General features: G+C 33.2%; 2 protein-coding genes across 3 annotated transcripts; both read right to left on the reverse strand.

The window, feature by feature from the left end:
- Positions 1–4,290: 4,290 nt before the first annotated feature.
- Positions 4,291–6,026, reverse strand: LOC107642571 (thaumatin-like protein 1). Of its 2 annotated transcripts, none has more exons than XR_015883807.1 (3): positions 5,741–5,997; positions 4,914–5,630; positions 4,291–4,734 (listed from the first exon to the last, which is right to left on the reverse strand). XR_015883807.1 is itself a non-coding variant. In XM_088489147.1 (3 exons), the coding sequence occupies exons 1-3, from the start codon at positions 5,811–5,813 to the stop codon at positions 4,480–4,482; spliced, it is 957 nt and encodes a 318-aa protein (XP_088345273.1). In that variant the 5' UTR covers positions 5,814–6,026; the 3' UTR covers positions 4,291–4,479. The 2 variants fall into 2 exon arrangements, 1 of the variants encoding a protein (XP_088345273.1); XM_088489147.1 differs by having other exon boundaries at positions 4,291–4,702; positions 4,970–5,630; positions 5,741–6,026.
- Positions 6,027–10,592: 4,566 nt separating this feature from the next.
- LOC107639993 (uncharacterized) lies at positions 10,593–11,687 on the reverse strand. The gene is made up of 3 exons (XM_016343544.2): positions 11,606–11,687; positions 10,847–11,512; positions 10,593–10,780 (listed from the first exon to the last, which is right to left on the reverse strand). Exons 1-3 carry the CDS (start codon positions 11,685–11,687, stop codon positions 10,593–10,595), a joined length of 936 nt encoding a protein of 311 aa, XP_016199030.2.
- Between the last annotated feature and the right edge of the window lie 5,684 nt (positions 11,688–17,371).

Genomic DNA, 17,371 nt, shown 5'->3' on the forward strand with positions numbered 1-17,371 from the left:
CTTCCTATTCCTCCACTCCTCCTCTATCTCCGTTGGAAGGGAACATGTTCTTATCAGATTTGTCGTGCAAGGTATTGGCATGTTATTAGAGTAACCCCCCAATATCTTAATTATTATTATTGCTGTTGTTATTATCTTCATCTCTGATGAGGGAGCTTTGAGAATGAGAATTTGGGTATTAATGTTGTTTTCTTGATCTTCTTCGCTGTTGGGTCCACATCAAAACGACTGTTCATTGAAAGACCAAAACTCAGCTCAATCTCTTATTTTACATCTCCATCACCATAGCGATGTTGTTGTAGCTCATGATGGTGATGATGGTTCACGGACATGAACCTTTTTAGCAGATCTCTTGGGAAATCACTCATGCGAGTTCTGCTGTTCTCTCTTTCCTCAACAACTTGTGCCATTGAAGAATTTGGGATTGAAGCAACAAAAAAGAAGAAAAAAGATTACTTTAGCTTTTTCAAGGAAGTAAGAATACCCAGATGGCTCAGAATTCATGAGGACTTGAAAATTGAAGTTTGTTTTTGGTAGGTAACCGAAGATTGGTGATGAACCAGAAGAGAAACAAGGTCGAATCAAATAATTTTTGTACCTATGCAGTGAGTGAAAACGAACAGGGAAGAAAACAAACAGGAAAGAAGAAGAAGAAGAAGTAGTTTTGCGATTAGGGTTAAAAAGGAGTTTAGAGACCACATTGGGTTAAATACTTTCAATTGACACTCTAACATGACAATCTATTGCCACATCACTGCTGCCGAGAAGTAGTCTGGACGGAAAAATGGAAAGGGACCAAATAGGTGCATTTTTTCCAATCTCAAGGACATAAATAGTATAATTGGAAAATCAAAGACCAAATCGATACATTTCGTGAATTTCAAGGACTATTTTAGAGTTTAACTCTTATTATTACCATAATTATTTTTTCAAGTTTATTTTACGTCTCGAATAGTGAATTTTAATTATAATTAAGCTAGCTCTTAGTTAACTCGATGTCACACTTTTTCACCTTTTTCGTGGACATTCTTGCTTTATAATATTTGCTTGGTCCCTAAAGAATTCTCGGTGTGGTTGTTTCTTTCTTTCTTCATCATCATATCATGATGACATTTCATGAAAAGGCCTTCGAAAAATACGTATAATAAATAAATTAAATACATTCTTCTATATATGTAGCTGTTTGTATGCAATTGTCCATTTATGATATCAAATCCTTCTCCACCAATTAAATGATCACTTTTTTTGCGGATGATGGAACCAATCTTGATATATATCCCATACCACCATTTAATTAGATCCCCAGAAATATCTACCATCTCCATAAATATCTTCTACATTTCTGCCAGCTTCACATAATTGAGTTTAACAGTTTCTTATTATGTCTTCTTGTTAGTAATTACATTACACCGTTCATTCTTGATTTAACTTTAAAATTTTTAATTCTTGCACCACTAATTGAACTGGAACTAATATTTTTTTATAATCGGAACTACAAATACAAATATTTATTACTAGTTATTTTTTTAGTATAGAATCAATTAACGTAACTGTCAATCAAATTAACTAAAAAAGAATAGATACTTCATAGAGTTAAACCCCAAAATGGTCTTTGAGATTGGCGTTTTGCACTAAAATCGTCCCTGAGATTCCAATTGCACTGATTATGTCTTTGAGATTGAAAAAAATGCACCATAGTAGTCCCTGGCCCATTTTCCATTAATGACGTGATGACGTGGACTATAAGTGACACGTGTCACTTCATGATTTGACCACGTGTAATGGTAGGATGATGTGGTGACCAGTGACACGTGGCATACTGACGTGGATAGTTGTGCCACGTGTCACAATGTTATTTGGCTACGTGTCCTGTTGTGCCACGTGTCGCAACAATATTCGTCCACGTGTCATCCATTATGCCAACGTTGTATATGCACCAAATTAGTCCCTCACTTTGCATTAAGTGACTCATTTTAGTCCCTGAAATTGAATGTCGTGCACCAAACTAGTCCCTTCACTAATTTTTTCTCATTTTTTTAAATTTAAAATTTTAATATCTTGGATACACTAATTTCAATTCTATTTTTTCATATATCGTTTAAATACAAGTGCTTTTATAAAAAATTTTAAGATTTTAGTTTTAATTATATAATTTTTTTAATAATTTAACATTGGTAAATTTTGTAATATATAAGTATGTTATTATAAAAAAATAATTATATGATTGATTAGATATATTTTTTTCATAAAAAAACATGTATTTTTAACAAGAAATTAATAATTAAAATAAATATTTTTTCTTATGAAATACACGTTTTCGTTATGTATAAATGAGCTAGATTGAAGGCACTTCAACCACCCTCACTACCACCTTTGACCTCTGCAGTCTAGACGAAAGAGGTCGGAGATGGTAATGAGGGAAGCTTGAAATGCCTTCACGTCAACTTCAAGATGGCGGCTATTAGAGGTATCCGCAAGAAAAAAAATATTTTATAAAAGTACTAAAAGAGGTCGGAGATAGTAGTGAAGGTGCTTGAAAAGCCTTCACGTCAACTCCAAGTCGGCGATTAGGGTATTCGCAAGAGAAAAAATATTTTATAAAAACACTTTTATTTGAAGAACGTGTGAAAAAATAGAATTGAAATTAATGTATTCAAAAATATGGGAGAATTTTGAATTTATAGAAAAAATGAGAAAAAATTGGTGAAGGGACTAGTTTGGTGCACGACATTCAATTTCAGGGACTAAAATGAGTCACTTAATGCAAAGTGAGGGACTAATTTGGTGCATATACAACGATGACATAATGGATGACACGTGGACGAATACTGTTGCGACACGTGGCACAACCGGACACGTGGCCAAAATAACATTTTGACACGTGGCACAACTATCCACGTTAGCATGCCACGTGTCACTGGTCACCACGTCACCCTACCATTACACGTGGCCAAATCATGAAGTGACACGTGTCACTTACAGTCCACGTCATCATGCCATGTCATCACGTCGTTAATGGAAAACGGGTCAAGGACTACTATGGTGCATTTTTTTCAATCTCAGGGACGTAATTGGTGCAATTGGAATCTCAGGGACGATTTTAGTGCAAAACGCCAATCTCAAAGACCATTTTGAGGTTTAACTCAATTAATAATACCACACATATTAATTTCTATGTTAATAAATTAGATCACATATATAGAATTCTGTCACAATTTTCTACTCATAACGATGCTGCCATATTATTTCACATATTATTATATTTCACCATAGTCACATGTAATAACCAAATAAACAACCTTCGTTATCTTTTAAACTGCGTTTGGTTACACTGATATAATAAAATAAGATAATAAGAATAAGACACAAAAATAAAAATATAAAAAATTAATATTTTTATATTTTGTTTAGTGATAAACTAAATATAAAAAAATAAATAATAAAAATTTGTTCAGTTTATTATTATTTTTTATACAAAATTTAAAAAAAAAATATAATAATAAAATATATAATTATAAAAAATTAATAAAAATAAAAAATAAATAATATCTTTTGTTAGTATTTTTTATTTTTTCTGACAAAAAAGACAAAAAATATATTAATTTAATATTTTTAAACACAATATATATGTTTATATCTTTTCTGTGAAATATAGTTTTTTATCTCTTTCAAATACTCTCACCATTGACAAAAAGATATCTGCAATACCCATGTCTCCATTTCTAACCTCTTTATTTTCAAGCCCAAATCATAGAACTTGTTTTAGGTACATCTAAAAACACGTTATATTCTTGCAATTTTTTAGACAAAATTTTCATATTTAGCAATATTTTGTTACATAAAAACATACCTGGTATACGTATGTAAAAATTACTAAACTTCAACTTTACATCATTAAATTGCGTTTCTCTTAAAATTAGAACCTTGCTAAAGGTAATAGTTAAAAGCCTTATAAAAAAGTATTAAAAAATATTTTAAAGAAACCTTTTATATTTCTAATACATGGAATACATAAAAAAATTCAATAACTTCACACCCTTATTAAAACATGTCCTAATTAAATCCCTTAATTTAGTGTGTTAATAAATAATTGTACTTGCCAGTCACCAAAAAAAAATTGTACTTGCCATTTTTCTTTGAAATTTCCTATCATAAAGGTGATGGGCCTCAAAACCCACTAAATGGAGTAAACATTAATTTCTAAGACAAGCATTGGCGATCACATTTTAATCGAGGGAATGTCCTTGGTTCCCCAACCCAACCCTACCTTCCATTTCCAAAGGCTCACAATTAAAGAATGATTAGTATTTCAAATAACACTAATTAAGTAACAATTCCGCAACAAATTAATGATTGAAATTCTTTTATACTTTACATAGTAATTCAATTCATCAATCATATATGATGCCACTAATCCCATTTTCTCCAAAAAGGAAGATAAGGATGCAAGATGTCACTTTGAAGAGTGTCACGAATATACTAAGCTATCAAAAGAGAAAGAAAGAAAGCAACCGCCACCAAAATTGATCCCCGAAAAGGCTTGCTTCTTGTGGATGCCGACCCGGTGGCCGTAGCCATATCAGCTAGCCATGATGTGGAACCTAGTGCCGACTGCTCCACCGACGAACCTGACCCCGACCCTAAATCCGAACCCGAATCTGAAGCCGCTGCCTTAGGGGATGAATCCGTCGAAGATTTTAGACTACGTACAAAAAAATACATGTACATATTAAACTAAGAAAAAGTCTAGGAATCAGTAACTTTGTTAAATTCTGACCAACATGTAACTAGCAAAGAAAAGTGAGTTATTGGATGAAATTTCACACTCGTCTCACACCATTAAAATCATCATTGATGACTATTTGATGGCTACAAATTACAAAGTTGTTAGCCCCTTAACATTCTCCTTAAACTAAATTGACAGTGTATTAAAATTAAATTTATTTAAAAAATGAAATGATTTGTTTACCTCGGAGAAGAGGGACAAAAAGTGACGGTGTAATCAGCATCGGAGCAAGTGAAAGTGCTGGTGGCATCATCATAAGCATAGCTATAAGATTTGGGGCATGCACTCTTGAACATTTCAGAGTACACAGATGGCTTACACGTGTTAGGGTTTCCGAATTCTCCGTCGCAGCAATACTCCGGTTTCTTGAATGCATCACACGCGCTGCGGCACGCGTCACCGCCCTCCACTCGAAGCTCCGACGGGCACCGCTTGTTTAAGTCAGCGCCGCATCCCGTGGCGCCGCACGAGCCGGAGCCGCCGCTGGCCTCCACCATCATGGGGAGATTGTAGCCGTCGACGAGGCTGACGTCGTAGTAGTCCATGGAACCGGTGCCGAGAGTGAACTCGGCGAGGGTGGCCGGAGGAGAGGCTCCGCCTCCGTTGCAGTTGATCTCGCCGGAGCCGCAGTCGGCGGTGGCGCATGTTCCTTTGCCTTGATCGTCGAATTTGCAGTCGGTTCTGCCCCAGAATCTGCCCGACCAGCCCGTAGGAGCTTGGAAAGTCTTTGTGGAACCCTTTGAGAGCTCGAAACCCGTGCTTCCGATATCTGGTTTGCCCAATATGCCTGGCCATACTGTGTGATCGCACTTGTTTACGAACGTGAATGTTGCACCTGAAACCCCTGCACAAAACGGAAAAACAGAGCAATCCCGACTGAGTTAGTTTCTTCATTCTTCAGCTAAATTGAAGAATGACCCAGGTATTGTGATCCAAAAAATAATAGAGCTTTACCTTCGAGGAGGAGGAAAAGGAAGAAAGTGAAGAAGGGCTGAGAAGAATGTCGGTGGTATGAGAACAGAGCCATTGTTGATTATGATCACTCTGTTTCTGGGGAGAAAAAAACAGAGTGGGAAGGGGAATCTGAGAGGAAGTGGGTGCATCGTTATTTATAAGGCTCAAGGGATAATCCAACCGCCTTATTAGTTGGTGCTCGGTGACACAGGAAAAAGTGTTGAGGCAAGTTTCGGCTTTACCTTCCAAATTATTTTCATTGAATAAGCAAGTGTAAATGTCGGTTAAAACTTAAAACATCTGCCCCTTTAGCTATTCATTCTCTTCTGTGTAATTTCAGTTTATCTGTTAACCGTTAACGATGCCAAATTTGGATTTGTACCGTGTTTAAGCTTTTTACCGCCATTACCAGTCAATTGGTAGTTAACAATTATATATTTATATATAAATATATATAATTTAATTTATTTTTAATGTATATTTTATATTTTAATATATATTTTATATTGATAACTAATTTTAATATACATCTGAATATGATTATTTTTATATTTATATTTAAATTAATTAATTTTTTTATTTTTTATCAAAAATATTAGTCGTTTAATATTTCCTAACAATTAATACCATGAACAATTACACTCAATTACCACTAACAACATCGAATTATATCATTTGGATTAAGGTAATGTTCATAGTTTGGCCTTTAAAATTTTTAGCGCTTAATAAAAATCGTCTTTTATTTTTGAAAATGTTTAAATTGGTTCCTTAAAATTATAAATTATAAATCATAAATTTTCATTCATCCCTAATTTAACTACGGTTAACACAATGCTAAGATAGAACGCTAAAATATCGGGCATGACATCTCTAATAATTAAAAGATGTAACTAAGATTTTAATATGATTAAATAGATATCTAAATTTGTTAACTTAATTCGTTTTAGTTAATTGGTATTTTATTTGTGTAGATACTAAAATGTGTTCATTTAACCAATTTAGCACACTTATTTGATCATACTTTAAGTTTAGTCACGTTACCTCATTATTGAAAATGTCATGTTGGCCCTATAATATTTTATGTCAGCGATAGTTAAATTAGGAATAAATGAAAATTGTTAAATTTGCATGTGAGTATGGAGAAGAACTAAAGAAGCCAAGAAGGAATTGAGAATTGAACTTGTATAATGATGAAATTCAAAATACAAAGCTATAATCTGCTATTTATACAAATACTACTTCTAACAGAATGTTATAGCTGCTCTAACTAACTATACAGCTCAGCATGTGCAATCAAATCTACTACTAACAATTTTCTATACAAAGAGAAATAATAGCTTATATTAACAAATTCTAACTAATAGAATAAATATCAAGTAACACCCTCCCGTAAGCTTGGAACATTGGGAGAAAAGAGATCCAACAATCCAAACTTAGAATAACCTGCATTGAAAGGCCCAGGAGCAAGAGGTTTACTGAGAATATCGGCAGCTTATTATTGGTGGAAATGGGAAGAAGATGAATCAATTTTTCTTGCAATTTGTCAAGGACTATATGGCAATCAACTTCGATATGCTTGGTACGTTCATGAAACACAGGTTGAAATGTAAATAGCTGAATTGCTATCACAATATAAATTAATAGGCTTTGTGATTGGAACACTAAGATCTTGAAGAACATAGCTCAGCCATTGGGCTTCTCTGGTGGCCAGAGCTAAAGCTCTATACTCTGCTTTTGAGGAGGAGGCTGCAACTGTAAGCTGTTTCTTACTCTTCCAAGTAACCAATGATGGTCCCAAATAAAAACAGTATGCCGAGATGGATTTTCGAGAGTCAACACAACCAGCCCAGTCAGAGTCAGAGAAACCAGTAAGTTACAAATCAGATTCTGCAGAGAAGAAGAGGCCTGCAGCAGGGAAACCTTTTACATAACACAGCACTCTATGTGCCGCCTTCAAATGCTCAACAGTGGCGCAGTCCAAAAACTGGCTTAGCTTCCCAATGGCATAACTTATATCAGGCCTAGTATTTGCTAGACATAAGAGCTTACCCACAATTCTTCTATACTGACTAGAATCGTGAGCAATTTTCCAGCAGTTTTACTGAGCTTTGCTCCATAATCAATGGGAGTAGTGGCAGGTTTGCACCCTTCAAATCCTGTTTCTTTGAGTAAATCAAGAACATATTTTCTCTGGTACAAAGCAATTCCTGTCTTGGATCTTGCCACTTCTATACCAAGGAAGTACTTCAAGTCTCCCATGTCTTTGATCCGAAATCTCTCATTAAGAACATCTTTAACTAAGTTAGTTTCATTTAGATCATCACCTGCCAATACTAAATCATCGACATACACGAGAATTGCTGTGAATCCAAGTGAAGTAGTCTTGGTGAAGAGGTTGTAATCTTATTTACATTGAGTGAATTTTAGCTCGAGTAAAACAGATTTGAGCTTGCAATTTCATTGCCTACTCGCTTGTTTCAATCATACAAGGACTTTTCAAGCTTGCAAACTTGACCAGGCGAGGCTTCTAAACCTGGAGGCACCTTCATATAGACCTCCTCATCAAGTTCACCATGTAAACATGTTGTGTTGACATCAATTTGTTTAAGGTGCCACCCTTTTACTGCTGCAACAGCAAGTACCACTCTCAAAGTCCCTAGCTTTACTACAGGACTGAAGGTATCTCGATAGTCAACACCAGCCACTTGTGTGAATTCTTGGCAACAAGTCTTGCATTGTGCCTCTCTACTGTACCATTTGGGTGGTATTTGGTACGAAAGATCCATTTACATCCAATTGTTCTCTTTCCAATTGGTAAAGAAGTTAGCTTTCATGTTTTGTTTTCTTCCAAGGCAGTCAGTTCAGCTCTTATTGCCTTTTGCCAACAAGTTTGAGTGATTGCATCCTCATAGGTTTTAGGCTCTAAATTTTGAATAGCAACAGAAAATGCAAAATACATGAGGAAAAACCTAGTATAAGACAAGACATTAGAGAGGGGATACCTTTGAGTAGTAAGCTGCGATGAGGGTGAAACAGTGTTGATGGTTTGACACTCATAGTCCTGCAAGTATGCAGGTGATTTAGTTTGCCTAGTTGATCTCCTTACATTAGCAACTTCAGGCATAATGGAGGATTCAGGTAGAGCAGCAGAATTATGAGTTGAAAATCTTTCATGTGATGCAGATGTGGTTTTCAAATGATCATGAATTTCAAGATAGAGGAGAATTTCATCAGTTTCATTTAATTCAGAGGAAGCATTATCTTCCTGCTGGCTGAGATTTGGGTGATGCAAGCTTGGTTGAGTGGCTGCATCATCAGTGTTTAAAACTTGTATCTGACTCCCTTCCAAAAATTCATAATCAAAGGGATGAGATGCAACATGAGATGAATGAGAGGAAGCTGAAATTTTGTCATTGTTGGCATTAGTAGAATGACAGTAAGAAAAACAATTCTCATAAAATTGGACATCCCGAGATAAGAAAATCTCTCGAGTTTGCAAGTCAAAGAGCAGATATCCCTTTGTGCCCTCCCTGAATCCAAGATGTAAACACTTTCTTGCTCTTAGATCCAGCTTGCCTCGTTGTCGTGCAAGGCTGCCAGCATATGCTAAACAACCAAAGACTCTGAGAAGGAAAAGATTTGGCAAAGTCTTATAAAGAACTTGATATGGAGACTTGTTTTGCAAAAAGAGTGTTGGCAGTCGATTAATTAAATAGACCGCATGTCCAACACTGTAATTCCAAAAAGATTTTGGTAAATGAGCATGAAACAAGAGAGTTCTAGCCATAGCAAGAATGTGTTGATGCTTGCGCTCAACAATGCCATTCTGCTGTGGAGTTTCCACACAAGTTCTTTGGTGAGATATGCCATTAGAGCTGTAGAAAGCAGGCATTAAAAACTCAGGCCCATTATCTGTGCGAATTGTTTTAACCACTGCATCAAATTGGGTTTTAGCAAAAATGACAAAATCTTTAACCAATGAAGAAGCCTCAGCTTTAGTTTTCATGAACAAAATCCAAGTAAATCGAGAACAATCATCCACTATAGTAAGAAAATAACGCTTCCCAGTAAATGAGGGAACAGAAACAGGTCCCCAAATATCAAGATGAATGAGGTCAAGTACATTAGCTGCAGTATTAGAACTAACAAAAAAGGGTAATCGCTTTTGTTTGTCAAGATGGCAAGAATGACACGGTTCTGTATGTTTTGTACAATCAATAAACTCAAAATTCTTTTGCAATGCAACAAGCCTATCATGAGATGGATGCGCTAATCTAACATGCCATAAAGACTGAGAAAATTGGCTACGAGAAGTTGCTGTGATGTGAGGGAGAGCTTTGACTTCTTTGTGCAGAATGTACAAACCATCAACATTGCTAGCTGCACCAATCATCTTCAAAGTGTGCAGATCCTGTATCTCACAAGTCTTGTCAGTAAAACTCATTTTGCAATGTAAAGATGCAGTAAGTTTCGAAACTGATATGAGTTTGAAGATAAAAGTGGGAATAAACAATGCATTAGCGAGAAAAAGATTGTCAGAAAACATAATGGTACCCATGATGCAGCTAGTAGTGAGTGCTCCAATAGGTAATTTGACAATAATTGGATCAACTTTGAAGTAATTTTGAAAATCTGCCAGGGTATATGATACATGGTCAGTAGCTACAGTGTCAAGTACCCATGGCTTGTGTTTATTGATTGAAATATTTAGAGCTTTGAAATGAGAATCAAATTGTAAAATTTTTACCATTCTACCTGTATAAGGAGAAGGATTTGCTTTGGCTGAAATCTGGTTGATACTATGAGAATGAGGCACATCTTGTTTGCTGAGCAGGGCTAAAAAAGCTTCTCGTTACTCTGGAGTGAATTCATTAATGGTTGGTTCACCTCTAACCAATTGTGAAACACTGAAGTCATCATTTTCATCTTCAGGATTGTCTGCTGCAGTTATACAATTGAGGACAGGAGACTTTTTCTCAAACCGGGGTTTGAAGTTAGGTGGATAACCATGCTTCTTATAGCAGTTATCCACAATGTATCCTGATTTTCCACAATGAGTGCACTACAATTTGATGCGATTTTGTCCCTTTTTAAATGGATTTCTACCTTTGTTGTCAGGCTGAGAAGAGGCTGCCAGAATCTTAGCATCTAAAGCATTATCAAAGTTGAACAGCTGCCTTTCTTGCTGAGTGATCATTGACAGAATTCTATTCACACTAGGCAAATTATCCATTAACATAACCTGTGACTTAACAGTGGAATATTGCTCTCCAAGACCACGCAAAAATTTGGTGACTCTGTCCTCTTCCCTGTGTTGCCTAACAATGCCTAAGCCACATTCACATTTAACACAATTGCAACCAGGTATACTTCTAAAATCATCAATCTCTTCACAGAGATTTTTCAGTTTGGCAAAATAAGCTGTAACAGACAAATCTCCTTGTTTTAATGCATAAATCTCCTCATTCAATTCAGCTACTCGAAACCTATCACCCTGATAGTAGTGATGCTTAAGGTCATTCCATAATTCGTAACTTATGTTGTTCCAAAGAACACTCTGATAGATTTCTGGACTAAGGAAAAGATTAATCCAAGCAACTACATAGGTATTGCATCGTTGCCATGCCTTGAAATTAGAATCAGTTTTCTCAGATTTCAGGATAGTGCCATCAATAAATTCAATTTTATTTTTGGATGTAAGAGCATTAGTCATAGCTTTGCTCCACGCACTGTAATTTGAACCAGTAAGGATTACATTGGTAATAGGTATACCTGGATTTTCAGAAGGAAGTATGTAATAAGGGCTTGAGAGATCTTAATTCGGATTTGTCTTGTTGATATGGCTTTGGATCTGTGCCACTTGACTGAAGAACGCTGTGAATTGCTGCATGTCCATCATAGGACCACCTCCTGTAGATCCTTCACTTGAATCTGATTTTCCTTCCATTGCTGTGAAGATACCAGAAGCGGTTGTAATTTTTCTCTCTTGATCTCGTTGATTGGAAACTCGTTATCTCTCCTTAACGGGAAGACAGTTAGATAACAAAGCTCTCATCAAACTCTACGGTGTGAGTTCAAGAAAGAAGAAGAAAAGAAATAGATGAAGAAGAAGAGCGGATGCTGAGATTTCAAATAGGTATGAAGAAAAATGAGAAGAAATTGCGTGAGTTCAAATCAAACGAAGGAAAAGAGAAAAAAAAATTCACGAACCAAAAACAGCGAACGAGCGCTTCAACCGTGAAGCTGGACTCATCATCCTTCTCTTAATCACGTCAACAAATTGTGAATTAGAGAGCAAGTTCCTCATCCTTCAATCAAGATCTCAACGTTCCTCCATCCACGCTCACCGCATCATGTTAAATTTGCATGTGAGTATGGAGAAGAACAAAAAACAGAGAAGTCAAGAAGGAATTGATAATTGAACTTGTATAATAATGAGACTCAAAGAATACAAAGCTATAATCTGCTATTTATACAAACACTATTTCTAACAGAATGCTATAACTACTCTAACTAACTATACAGCTCAGCATGTGCAATCAAACCTACTACTAACAACTTTCTATACAAAGAGAAATAATAGCTTATATTAACAAATTTTAACTAATAGAATAAATACCAAGTAACAAAAATTTATAATTTATAAATTCATGAACTAATTTGATTATTTTGAAAAGTTATGTACTATTTTAATTATAAACGATAAGAATTTCAATGATCAAATTAGACATTCTCTCTATTTGGATAATTAAAATTACTCAACTATCATATTTTACATCAACACACAATGGTTAAGACAGAGGGAGAAAGGAAAAAACAAAATTAAATGGCACCAACATTTTTTATTTAACTTGTTCTTCTTGTCAAAAGTATAAACGTATTGGTTTCCTTTTTAGCTCTTTCGGTTCAATATATGTGTTTGCTCATTATTGTTTTTTTTTTTTTAAATATAAGCGAACACGAAAAAATAGTTGGACCAAAAATAAAAAATGAAAAGGAGAGATGCATTGCTGGAGAAAAATAAATGGATGAGAAGCAGTGGGAGGTTGATTGGTGAGGTGTCGGGTATGAATTTTGTCCACGTGTTAACAAAAGACACTGTGCTTACCAACCAACTCAAATAGGATATGGTACCGACAACTATCACCGGTTTCATTTCTTTTGTGCTAAAATCCCTTACAAATTTGGATTGGGTTAAGTATGTGTAACTCAACCTTTTAACATTGGAGAAGAAAAAAGAAACACTTCTAAGTTCTAACCAAATTGGGTTTTTAATTTGTATTAGTAGTGTAGTCAACTCATTCATCTATTTAAATAAAGAGATATTCTTATAAAAATGTTCAAACTGATTTTTTTTTAAGTTACTAATGTATTATTCTGTAATTAGTTGTTTATTAAAAATCAGTTAATAAAATCTGTTTCTAAATCAAATACTTTAAAGTTGGTTCGACCCGTTCGATTTATATAAACCAATTCAGGTCTTTTTTTTTAAATGTTCGTCAAACAAAATGTCAGGGTATATTTGTTTTTTATAACAAAAATTTTAAATATGATTCAATTCAGATTGTGTAAATTGATTGGATTAAATTGGATCTAATAATTATAATGCAGACAATTAGGTTTATTATTGTTGTTATAATAAATCGATTTTGTTCAGATTTATTAAAAAATAAATTATTAACCGATAAATAAAGATGTCTAATAATATCATGACACATGTAAACTTCTTTAAAAAAAGATATATTTAGTGTCTTTATCAAAATAATCTCCTTTAAATAAATATTAAGAGATTAAATCACATTTTATATATATAATAATTTATTACTAATAAATTTTTAAATAACATACATTCAAATACATACTAGAGTAACCTAATTAGTTTTCTCATCAAGTTTAATGTCACTCGTCCAAAATAAAAAATCACAGGCACTTGTGAATTTCATTGTGTTTGACTCTTGTGAATTTTGGGTGATATATCCAAATCAAATTATTAATATTTGCGCCCGACATGTAGATGTAATAACAAATAACAGGGCATATCATTGGGCCTTCTAAATAGTATTTGCATAAGATCCATTGCTTCTGTTATTACTTTCTGATTTTTGTGGTGCATGATCCTTAGGTGTACTGTGCAGTAATTAGACAAAGCAATATCCTTTCATTTTCGTCCACGCATAAATAATTGGATGTAACTAACTTTATCAATGGAAGCAAGATCTATCTTCAATGTAATCTACCCAACAAACCGAATATTGTGTTTTTTCTTTTTTCCTACAAGTTAATTCTACTTATATTTGATAAAGTTCTTCAATTGTAATGAATAGTAGTATTTTTATACTTTATGGAATTAATTCAGTATGGTTTGAAATTAATAAAAAAAATTGTAATTACATTTTATTTTATGTTATTTATATGTATTGTGGTGAGGACTGAGGAGTGTTGAAGTTAGTCCCACATCAAAGAAAGCAAAGAAGAGTGAGGAGTTTATAAGATGAGAGACCCATTAACTTGATACCTTAAGGTTTTGAGTTGGATGTGGTGTCTTCTCATCTTATGTTCTCTCGGTCTGATTTATATGCACACTTGAGGGAGAGACATATACATGTCTCAATAAAATTTCTAAATTTAATTTTTATGCATATAAAATTGTATTATGTGATAGTAACAAAAATAACTACTTTTTATATTTACTGTGTAAATTATCATTTAATAGTATAATTATTTTACATTTTTAATGCATCAAAATTAAACTTGATAATAATAAGCAATATCTATATTAAAAGAACAAAAAAAGATGACTGGGCACATGCACGATGAAGATTGGCTCTTTGCTAAAATTTCCCAATCAACATATCTAATTGACACTTAACCCATGAACCCCAAAATCTCCAATAGTCTCTTTCTGTCTGATGAAGAACCATATGTACGTGGACATTGGAGAAGACAAGTGATTGTGTTTAAAGGTCAACGACTTCACATGTTTATGTCTGCAATTTACATCTAAATGTCACAAAATTAAACGATTGAACCCTTCACACAACATGGATGACTAAGTACTATTATTTAATTTGTGTGCATGAATGCAACTTAAATACATATAGTTTTGGAAATTCAATTTCAAGTGGTTCAACTCAACCCATCTTTTATCGTAAAGATACACTTTAACGACCAATTTAGAAGATTCATCAGTTCCTTCAATTTAGTAGCCACTGTGGACTACGTACTATGTCAATTTATGCGAACGTGGAGTTGATGATTTCTATGTATGGATCAGATAATGCTACATATATCCCCGTACATATCATATATATTATATAAAATAATTTAATTAAACATGTTAAATTATGACCATTTTTTTCTACCTTCAAATAAATAAAAAGAGCTAGCTAGCTATGGGTGCTTGTAGATTTTAAGGTTTGTGTCTGGAATGATTTTCAACTTACAAAACCAAACCTTGACCTCTTTTTAATTGTCGGCTAAATTTTTACACGCAGATTGTTCCCTAAAGTGGTCAATTAACACGTGAGGTTGATGTGCACAAAGCGCCAATTATTCCTGACGTGGTTAAATCGAAAAATGTGTGGATAATGATCGTGACAGGAGTAACCTAACACTAACACTATATAATTATATATATTTAATGAGACCATACAATATAGTATATAATAAACTATTATCTAGGTGGTCAAATTATCTGGTAATCATACTTTAGCACCTAACCATATCTTGTATGACCGGGATGCTATATTTTAGGAAAAGGTTTATATTAATGGACGTCTAATTATTTGTTTTAACTTATATTAGGGTAAAGTATATTTTTTGTTTTTAAAATTTGATAAAAATTTTAAAAATATTTTTAAGTTTTATTTTGTTTTAATTTTGTCCAAAAAAATTTTATTTGTATCAAATATACCTTCAACGGCTAAATTTTCAAAAAATTTAAGACTAGTCTAATAATAATTCATGAAAATTATGCTTAATTTGCTTGTGTTAAGAGGTTGTTCTTATGAAATTGTTGTTGAATCAGTCTTAAATTTTTTGAAAAATTAACCGTTAGGGGTATATTTGATGTAAATCGAAAATTTTTGGAACAAAATTGAAACAAAATAAAATTTAGGGATATTTTTGAAACATTTGTCAAACTTTAAGGACAACCAATATATTTTATCCTTTATATTAAACCATTCTTTTATTTTAACCCATGACAATAATAAAAAGTCTCACGGTCCACAAATTTAATCAAATAAAATACATAAATTCAGTTACAATTTTAGTTTTTATCATCTTATCTTATTTTTATGTTACCTTCTTATCTTATCTTCGCTTTTATTTTTCGTAAACAATATTCTATATATATTTAGTTTTACTTTCATAATTCAATCAATCAAAAAATACATAATAAAGCATTCTTTATTTTTACGTACTCTTTATGTACTCTTTCAATTTTAATTATCAGAGCACCCATACAATTTCTCCTTTACAAACTTTCTCTCGAAAGTTTTTCTCCACGTTCAATTCAAATATTCACAAGACAGTGCCCTCATTGTGTGAAAGCTCACGCAAGATGGGACGAAACTTGCACATATCGTCACTTTTTTCCACCGGAAATTCACCGCTCTACTGATCTTTACGGTTTATTCACGGAGTTCCGCAACCGAAAATTTTTTATAAGAAAAATTGTTAAAAGGAATGATACTATGTGTAAGAAGCATCTTCTTGGTCTTGTTTGGATGGCCAAACAATGGAGAAAGCATCCGATTAAAAAATCTCAAAGTTCGTATTTAAAAATGAAAAGGAAGCTTTAAAAACAGTCGAATGCACCAAATGGCGAAGGAAATTGAGAGTCATCAGAGAAAAGGATCCACCTTCGGAGGACGAAGACGAAGCTGAAGATCAAAGCCCAATTGTCGGAACCTAAAAAGTTATAATTTTACCCTTTTATTATCTTATCTTATTTTTATGTTACATTCTTATTTTATATTTGTTTTTATTTTTCGTAGATAATACTTTATATATATTTAGTTTTACTTTCATAATTTAACCAATCAAAAAATACATAATAAAGTGTTCTTTATTTTTACGTACTCTTTATGTACTCTTTTAATTTTATTAATTCAAACGTTAATTGGTACTTGGTAGACATATATATAAAATTAATTCGTAGTGTTAGAAATTCAGTACATTTGGTAAGTGATATAGGTGATTTTGGTTCTTTCTAATTTGTAAGTGATTGAAATTTAAGTAAATAATTATGGACGATAGTAAGTTAAATTCTAGTTACTATGAAATCAAGTTAAGCACGAGTAGTATGGGGTCAATAATATATATAATATTAAAAAATTATACAAAAAATTTTATAATGTAAAATATATTACAAAAATATACCGATAGATAATATATTTTAAAGTACAAAAAATATGTATGTACTTTTTACTAATGAAGTGGTCGATTCTTAGTATCATAAAATTTATTGATATTTGTGTCAAATTTTTCAACAATTTTATTTTCAATATAATTAAACGACAATTAACAAAAAAAATCATCTTTTGTTTTGTTTCTGAGTTATTCTTTCTATATTCATAGATGAAAAAGATTTCTCAGTTATAGTAATTTTTTGGTGACTCTCAATTA

Source organism: Arachis ipaensis, chromosome B5 (assembly GCF_059453495.1).
Source record: "Arachis ipaensis isolate K30076 ecotype BB chromosome B5, ASM5945349v1, whole genome shotgun sequence".
NCBI lineage: Eukaryota > Viridiplantae > Streptophyta > Magnoliopsida > Fabales > Fabaceae > Arachis > Arachis ipaensis.

What these genes read in the sequence shown, in the direction of transcription:
- LOC107642571 (XM_088489147.1), bottom strand. Translation starts at nt 5,813, where the DNA reads ATGGCTCTGTTCTCATACCACCGACATTCTTCTCAGCCCTTCTTCACT. An exon ending in CCTTTTCCTCCTCCTCGAAG is followed by an intron (nt 5,631 to 5,740) that starts GTAAAGCTCTAT and finishes CGTTTTGTGCAG; the next exon opens with GGGTTTCAGGTGCAACATTC. An exon ending in TTTTGTCCCTCTTCTCCGAG is followed by an intron (nt 4,703 to 4,969) that starts GTAAACAAATCA and finishes TTTTGTACGTAG; the next exon opens with TCTAAAATCTTCGACGGATT.
- LOC107639993 (XM_016343544.2), bottom strand. Translation starts at nt 11,687, where the DNA reads ATGGAAGGAAAATCAGATTCAAGTGAAGGATCTACAGGAGGTGGTCCT. An exon ending in GCAATTCACAGCGTTCTTCA is followed by an intron (nt 11,513 to 11,605) that starts GTCAAGTGGCAC and finishes CTGAAAATCCAG; the next exon opens with GTATACCTATTACCAATGTA. An exon ending in TTCTCAGCCTGACAACAAAG is followed by an intron (nt 10,781 to 10,846) that starts GTAGAAATCCAT and finishes GTGGAAAATCAG; the next exon opens with GATACATTGTGGATAACTGC.